Raw genomic sequence first — 8,946 nt, 5'->3', positions numbered from 1 at the left:
TCTACCTCTGCGAAAATTTCTGCGGCGACTGGCACGCGTACGCCAGTGAGCGATCGATCCATGCAGGTATCACCGGCCCGGCCCGACGCACAGCGGCCGCTGCGCTCAACCGACCTGCGCCAAGGAAGCTCCCTCCCAGGCCCCGGCCGGGTCGTGCCGTGTGGACAGAGCCGGAGCTCGGTCGGCGTCCCGCTTCTTCCTCTGCACGCACTACGCCGTGCGTTCCATGTCATCTTGGGGGGGTGCCAGATAATAAGTACGTGCGGGCTCACAGTCACAGCCACGTCCGTCCGCCCATCCGTCGGACTGCCGAGATTGGCGGCACGGTGTTTCTCACCCCGTCACCCGAACCGCACCCCTTCTGTGACAGGCACGTATGTACGGAGTATCATGGACTATCTAGAGGACATGCCAATCATGCGTGATTGCAATGCCATGCTTCCTTCTATACGTACATCTATCTGAGCTTGCACCGGGAACCAACCGATCTTCACCTACCAATCATCACCATCATCAGATCATCATCATCATCATCTACTTATTCTACGCGTAGAACCGTAAGGTGGCCTGTCTCCGGGGCCGCCGGCCGAGAGCTTGCGGCTCTGGTTGCCTTGCCTTGCCTTGCCGCCCCAATGGACGCCCAATGATAGCCCTCCAAGCGGTTGACCAAACGTGGGCACCTGACAGATAGACAGTACTAGTACAATCATTTCAATCATTGGCGCGAGCGATTCCACAGCTAAGGCTTCGGCGATTCGCTCCTCCTGGTCTCTCACGTCCACGCTCGCTACTACCACTCCTCAATTATCCAGCGACAGTTGCGTTACACCACTACTATAATCTGCATATATGGTGAGAATATCAGTTTGCAGTTAGCATGTTGCAGGCAGGCCACAACTAGCACCCTCCCTGAAATATCAAAAAACAAAGCTTCAGACAGCCCGCCGCGACCTTCCTGAAGAGAAGATAAGGAAAAGAAAGACGGCAACCAACCACTATCAGAAATTCCCGCAAAAAAAAATTAAAAAAAATCAGACGGCATCTTGCCGGACCACTGGCTCAACAAGAACATTAATGTCGCGCGAAATCATCAAACGTGCGCGGCGTTTCTGGGTGTGTATGAAAAACGGAAAAGATAGCCACCGCCTATCACCTCTTCCTGCTACCGCATACCGGAGAGAACAAGCTAAATCTCGTACATCCACATGGACCAATGCAAGGAAGCGTCAAGATTTCGAAGACGTGGAAAAATTCAAAAACTGTGGCAGTCTAGGGCTAACTCTGGTGCGCTAACATCTACGATTAGCCGAGTCCCAGATTCCGCAGCTCCTTCTTCTGACCGGTGGTCGAGCCGCCCTCTTTCTTGATCCGGGAAGGCCTGACGATACGGTCGATGATCCCGTATTCGAGGGCTCCTTCGGCGTCGAAGCGCTTCGACCTGGACAAGTCCTCATGAACCTGCAAGAGTAGACACTTCGGATGAGAGGAATGCAGCTAGGATTGCATTCGCGGAGATCAACCTAGTAACTGAATCATGATAAATGCTGCGCGTATAGGGAAAGTGGCAGTACGGTATTTCACATCAGATTTTTCCTTTAAGGATGATATACGAGAAAACAGAACGAATCAAAGCCTAGTTATGCATGGTGAAAGTAAGCGGGAAACGCTAAAAGGCGTTTCCACAGTAACTGAAAGCTAAGTACTAACTGCAGGTGATGAGGGAGAAAGTGACTGCAACATGTGACAGAAAATGCTGACCTTTTCAACAGAATGGCCCGTGTGCTCTGCTAGCTTGCCGTAAAGATAGTTCTTGATTCGATTAAGTTCGTTTGACTCGTTTTCTATATCATCAGCCTGTAGGAAAAAACAAGTGTACGATAATGCAGTTCAGCAATAACAACAATAACTGTACACCATGGGGATTTTTACAAGAAACTGATCAGTAAGCTTCTGCTATGCCCAGACCTGGCCTCGAGCTGCTCCAGCAGGTGACTGAAGTGAAACACGGCAAAGAGGCATACCAGTACGTGAACCCTACATAGTAGTATAAAAGAGCAGCAAAACAAGCATTATAGTGGGCACAAAGAACCAAACAAGTTCCAGAAAGAAGTTGGTATTTAAGTGCCAATACCTTTTGACCAGCTGCAAGAATGAATCCTGCCAAGTTGAATGCAAAGCCCAGGCAATGAGTACCAATTGGACTCTTTAGGCTTAGCATGGTATCATATAACGCCATGCATGGTGTAAGCTGGAATATCAATAGAGAACACAAGAATTAGAAAGGCTCTCCTAGGCAAATTTGTGTTAGCTAAGAGTATTTCTTCGATGAGACACTTTTGTAGCTTTGTACCCATTCTGGAACATCGAAACAAACATATCTTCACAAGCCATAAGGTACACTGAAAAACGGATTACAAAATATCCCTGTTGCATTTATCAAAGGGACTCCCGTGAAAAAAAATGGTGCATGCCCGCGCTAATTTATAATGAACTTAAATTCCCAGTGAGCTTTCCAACCAATTAGAACTACTACATTTGGAATATTTGTTATGCTGACATCGCTTAATCTTGCCTCCCAAGATTATCACAATAGAGATTCTCTCTTTCCAGAATGAGTATTTCCATTTCATAGCGATACAAGTTTCTGCAATAGTTTTGTCCCATAAGAGCAGGACAGCATACCCAACTCAGAATAAAATACTAAAGTTCAGAAAATCCCTTACTAAACTACAGAGTAGCATTGGCAGCCCGTCAGATCCACTTAGTTCATCCCAGTTTTGTCCTTTTAAGATAAACTATTGGGACATCCCAGTTTTACCATATCAAATGTACTCGCCATTGTTAAAATGATGCATGCCCACACCGATCTGTAGATAACTTCAATTTCCAGTGAGCTTTCCAAATAATTAGAGCTACTACAATTGGAATAATGTTATACTGTGATCACTTAATTTTGCCTCTAAGACTATCACAATAGAATAAATCCTCTCTTTCCTGAGTTTTCCATTTCATAGCTATAAAAGTTTTTGCACTGGTTTTGTGATTTTGTCCCACAAAAGTAGGACAGCATACATAACTCAGCACAAGATACTAAAGTTCAGGCAATCACTCACTTACTAAACTACAGAATAGCAATGGCAGCCCCTTAGATCCGATCAGTTCAACCCAGTTTTTCTTTTTCAAGATATAAACTATGGGGACATCAACTTGGTTTCGAATTCTTTAGAAGGTCAACCTACAGGACACAAGAACATGACCCCAAAAAAAGTGACATAAAAGAAGGCCAACCAACAAGAACAAAAGGGTAGTGTTGCCGAGTTCTTACATCTCCTCCTGGACCATTGATGTATAGAAGAATCTTCTTTGTGTCATCAACACTGTCAAGATACAGCATGCTTGCCAGTACTTGGTTACTGAATTCTTCATCAATAGTGTCCCCAATGAAGATAATCCGTTCACGATACTGTATACAGCAAATAAAAATTAGGAGTCGGTGCAACGGATTAGTCATTTTATTAGGTATTGCGAGGTCTTACTAAAGCATTCCATATGTCAAGCCACTGCCAGGTTCCTTCACCAGGTGTTCTGTACGGTACCCGTGGGGTGCCGACAGGCATCATGGAAATACGTGCCCTGGTAGCCCTCTTGTTTGACAACCTAATAAGTATAAATATTAGTAGACTGTGATACTTAAGGGAACAAATGTGTCCAGCAAACCACAGCAAAATTTACAGATATAACTGGCTACTATAAATGTATCAAATCTGTGGATTATAGATAGAACAATAACAAATGAGGCATCTCATTGATAGTTTTTTTAGGGGTATCTCATTGATAGTTGATGTACCGACACAAGCTCCCAACTTGATTTGTGCACAAACAATTTCATTTACGAAATGAACATCTTCTAAATATTCCCCATCCATCGAAATACTATATAGAGACCACTGATGCACTCGATGCAATCATCAAAACTCAAAATCATCCGTCAATTCATACGCAGACAGCGACAATTACATGAACAAGCACAGAATGCAAAACTAGTCAACTACCACCCGAAATGGGGACTGAACAAACACCTGACGAATGTGCAGCACCACACCACATATTATATCAATACAACGAGCAAAACAGAGGCTACGCATACGGATGGGCGTGCGTGTGCATACCCTAGAGAGACCCTCCGGTTGACGGCGGTGTAGAACCGGGCGTTGACATTCGGGCACGACGACTCGGACGAGCCTGCTCAGCAATCCAGCCACCAAAACCGAAATCAGCCACCGGAACAACGAACCCCAGAGTAAATTGGAACGATTTGGTTCGGTTTTCGTGCTCACCGAGCCTGGTCTGGGCCTTCAACCCGACGAAGACCTTGGTGCCCACGCTGCGAAAGGGGAAACAGAGGCGGAGGCGAGAAGATTGGGGAGGGTCAGCCAGGGTTTCAGGAGGGGGGCGTACGAGGGGGAGACGGAGGAGGAGGCTGACCTGAGAGAGGAGGGCGAGCTGGCGACGGCGCGGGGGTGGAAGCAGGAGGAGTTGGCGGGCGCCGTCCGGCACAGCGCCATTGGAGCAGGGGCTGCGGAGTGGCTCGGGAGTGAACAGTGGCGGAATGGATAACAGAGGGAGGAAGAGGGTAGATGTGCGCCAAGATTCGTGCGCCTCCCGATCAAACACATATTTTTATAGCTCTCATGGCATCTAAGGCCAACTCCACCTCGCGACCTCAAATCATCCGCGGACATCCCTTTGGGGCGAAACAGGGCCCAACGGGCGTACCTAAACGGACAAAGATGCCCTCAGAGGTTCGTTTCTGTCCGGCCCGACTCCAAACGCGGAGCAAATGCGTCTGAAACGGACGAAACATCTGCCCATGGACCACATATCGGTGACTACAATAAAATGCACGGAGCGCTCCAAGCTCCTCGCGGTTGCCGCCCACCGCCGCGCTCGCCACCACCACCCGCCGCTGTCCTCTGCCAGTCGTCTCGTAGCGCGTTGGGGCCGCCGTGCGGCCCAAAATCGCCACGGCCGTCGCGCTCCACCAGTCGTCCCATAGCGCGCCGCCACTTGATCTACTGATGTTGGAGCTGGCCCTCCTCGCCAACTCCGCCGCCGGCGGGCTGTTGCTGCTGAAGCTACCCCTCCTCGCCGACTCTGTCGCCGGCAGGCTGCTGCTACTACTGCATGGATCCTCCTCCGCCTTTGTAGCTCTCACCACGCAGGCGGGGGGCGGCAGGAGTAGGGTGTGTGCGCGGCCGAGCGCGCAGCGGGCGGGGCGGGGCGCGCGCGGCGCGGTTTGATACGTCTCTAATGTATCTATAATTTATGAAGTATTCATGTTGTTATATTATTATTCTTATATGTTTTACAATCATTTTATAGCAACTTTATATCATTTTTTAGGAATATTCTAATGACATAGTGCCCAGTGTCAGTTGCTATTTTTTGCTTGTTTTTTACATATAGAAAATCAATACCAAACGGAGTCCAAACACATCGAAACTATTTAGAGAATTTTCTGGACCAGAAGACACAACTTGGGCCAAAGAAGTACCAGAGGGGTGCCCCGAGAGGGCCACAACCCACCTGGGCGCGCCTGGGGGGCCAGGCGCGTCCTGGTGGGTTGTGCCAACCTCGGTGGTCTCCCGCACCGCCTCTTCGCCCTATAAATTTTCAAATATTCCAAAAATCCTAGGGAGTGGATAGACGAGAAGTTCTTTGCCGCAAACGTCTGTAGCCACGAAAAATCAATCTAGACCCCGTTTTGGCACTCCGCTGGAGGGAGAAATCATCACCGGTGGCCATCTTCATCATCCATATGGCCACCATGATGAGGAGGGAGTAGTCCACCCTCGGGGCTGAGGGGTTGTAACAGTAGTTATGTGTTTAATCTCTCTCTCGTGTTCTTGATGGCACGATCTCCTTTGAGATTTTGTTTTATGAGATTGAATATTTTTATGGATTTGAGAGCACTTGATATATGCCTTGCATATGAATACCCGTGGTGACAATGAGGTATTATATTGATTCACTTGATATATGTTTTGGCACTCAACTCGCGAATTCCCGAGGTGACATCGGGGTAATCTATGCATAGAGGTTGATGCATGTTTTTGTCCTTATTTCTTCGGTAGAAATCTTTGAGTATCATGAATCTGAACCTGAATTTGAGGTTCTTTGTGTTGGATCGAGTATTATGAATCTAAAATTTTTTTATGGGTATCGTATAATTAAGAGGTAATATCAATGCTAGTCACAAAACTTGCGTTGGATGTGCAGTTTGGTGCTAAAACTTTAAAAAACACGGATTTCTGGTCATGTAACTTGTATTTAGGTGCAAATACAGTCTATTCAGCTGTCTACGCACGTATGCCCCGCTGATGTGGCATGCCATGCATGCATGAGCCCACTATCAACAACAAATGTCGCTTCAGGATGATATGCGCACGCATTTTTTTTTGCACAAAACCCCTCAAATTTATTTATTACGAATAAAGGCCCTCAAATAAAATAAAATAAAATGTTGCGGCTGATGGTTTCTAACCCACGACAACATAATAATAATACACCCACACATGAGCAACCTAAATCAAGTACCTATTTGTGTTCATAAAGAGAAACAATAAATTTTGTATTTTTGCAATGACGACTACTCATATCCAAATAATTTTTCTCAGATCGAATTTCCATTAAGAGAAAAAATTGTTAGCGCCCAACTTTTTTGAATTTAAACGAGAGAAACTAGTCTAACAATACATGGACAAGTTAATCCTATATAAGCATACAATATCAGACCTTCTTTTGGGAAATATTATTCTTTTGGTATTCACATTCATTTTAAAAAATCATGTTATTTAAAATATTGTTCTTGGAGCCGCAACAATGAATTGGACTCATGACTTTCTATAAGAAAGAAGTCGGGCTGACCACGGTACATGAACACTTATTTAAATTAATGTATTAAACTAAATATATTTAGACTCTAAAAAATTGAATTCAAAATTTCGGGCAAAAAAGAACAAGAATTGATGAGATATTTCAAAAACCGGATTTTGCAGACCATTCAAAAAAAGGAACCGAAAAAATGCTTGCTCGTGAACAAGTTTATGTATGTTTTTTGTTAAACATTAAAAAATTTAAGGTGTTTTTAAAATCTGAATTTCATTTGAAAAATTCTGGCAAAAAAAGATTTTTTTTTTTGGAAACCTATTTTCTTGGCCAAAGCCGAGAAAGTGGAATCGAGTAAAAAATGCGTTCAGTATAAATGTAAATGTATCTCAACAAAAGCATGAAATTGTGCTTGGGGGAGTGGTTCGCTAGTGCATGTGCGCATATGTAGTCGTCAGTTCAAACCCCGCCGTGTGCTTTCTATTTCTCATTTCTTGCACCGACATCATGCTGATAAGTGGGACACATACATGCTGATGGGGGACTTATGTGTGTTTAAATATAGAGTGAGGGGTGTTTTGTGAAAAGACACACGACGTGTTGAACCAATTTGATTCAGTCACTGATGGTGGGTCATAGCCCTGCTGGCATGCCACGTCAGCACGGGATACGAAGTGACCGTATTTATATGAGATGACAAGTTATGTGACTACAATTCCGTATTTTATAAGTTTTGTAATCAAACTGAACATCAAACGCAAGTTGTATAACTTCTGGTGATATTACCTCTATAATTAACTCATGGATACTTGTGGTGACATTGGAGTATCTAGGTGACATTAGAGTTGGTTGATGCGTATCATATGGTGTTATTTTAGTATGAACTCTTGGATAGATCGAACAAAAAGAATAACATTGCGTCATATTAGTATGAACTCTTGAATAGATCGAACGAAAAGAATAACTTTAAGGTGGTTTCGTACCCTACAAACAATTTCTTCTTATATTCTCCACTAGATAAGAACTTTGGAGTGATTCTGCATCACACATTAAGGGATGGTTATATGATCCAACTAGATTATCATTGTTGAGTGATTGCAGTAGCGAAAGTACAGACCCTAGGCCTCATTTTCAATCATTGTAATATTGTTTGTGCTCCGTTTTATCAATTACTACCTTGCTATCTTTTATTGTTCCTATTGCAAAAATCAATATCTACTATCATTACTCCACTTGTATCACCATCTCTTCACCAAACTAGTGCACCTATACAATTTACCATTGTATTTGGTGTGTTGGGGACACAAGAGACTTTTTGCTATTTGGTTGCAGGGTTGTTTGAGAGTGACCATCTTCATCCTATGCCTCTCACGGATTGATAAATCTTAGGTCATCCACTTGAGGGAAAGTTGCTACTGTCCTACAAAACTCTGCGCTTGGAGGCCCAACACGAGTCTACAAGAATAAAGTTGCATAGTAGACATCACGGCCATGCGCGGGCTTGGCGGTGCGAGCGTGCGACGAGGCGCGCGGCAGGCGGGGCGGGGCATGCAGCGGGCGGCGCGGCCATGCACTGGGAAGGCGAGGCCGGCGTGCGGCGGGACGCTAAGCAGGGCGCGGGCGAGTTCGCGGTGGGCGGAGCGGGGCGGCAGGAGCAGGGTGCGGGCACGGCCGAGCGCGCAGCATGGCGACACGACCATGCGCGGGGCAGGCGGGGCGGGACATGCACGCGGGGCCTGCTGCTACAGGTGGGTGCGCAGGCATGACGGGGCGAACTCCGGCGAGGCGCAGACACGACTGGGCGAACTGCGGCGAGGCGTGGGCACGACGTGAGCGAGTTCCGGCAAGGCGCATGCACCACAGACAGTTTGGGGTCGGGGCCTCTCTGCTGCGCGTTGGGCGCAGATGCGTCCGCCGATCGTCCGCCCCCAAACAGCACCTATTTCCCACCCCAAACGGACAAATGTGTCCGTTTGGGGTCGAGAGGTGGAATTGGCCTAAGAGCATCTCTAGGCATTCCAAGAAACAATTAACTTCCTTTAAAAAACAACAATTTTA

The 8,946-nt window shown here is 46.1% G+C and overlaps 1 protein-coding gene across 1 annotated transcript; it reads right to left on the bottom strand.

The window, feature by feature from the left end:
• Positions 1–1,055: 1,055 nt before the first annotated feature.
• On the bottom strand, positions 1,056–4,694 carry LOC123087871 (ATP-dependent Clp protease proteolytic subunit-related protein 2, chloroplastic). The gene is made up of 9 exons (XM_044509993.1): positions 4,486–4,694; positions 4,338–4,384; positions 4,170–4,242; positions 3,537–3,657; positions 3,326–3,463; positions 2,132–2,248; positions 1,966–2,034; positions 1,759–1,854; positions 1,056–1,458 (listed from the first exon to the last, which is right to left on the bottom strand). The coding sequence occupies exons 1-9, from the start codon at positions 4,674–4,676 to the stop codon at positions 1,303–1,305; spliced, it is 1,008 nt and encodes a 335-aa protein (XP_044365928.1). The 5' UTR covers positions 4,677–4,694; the 3' UTR covers positions 1,056–1,302.
• Between the last annotated feature and the right edge of the window lie 4,252 nt (positions 4,695–8,946).

This window comes from Triticum aestivum, chromosome 4A (genome assembly GCF_018294505.1).
Source record: "Triticum aestivum cultivar Chinese Spring chromosome 4A, IWGSC CS RefSeq v2.1, whole genome shotgun sequence".
Classification (NCBI taxonomy): Eukaryota; Viridiplantae; Streptophyta; class Magnoliopsida; order Poales; family Poaceae; genus Triticum; species Triticum aestivum.
Note: the sequence above shows the minus strand (reverse complement) of the source record. Positions and strands in the feature narration are given on the sequence as shown.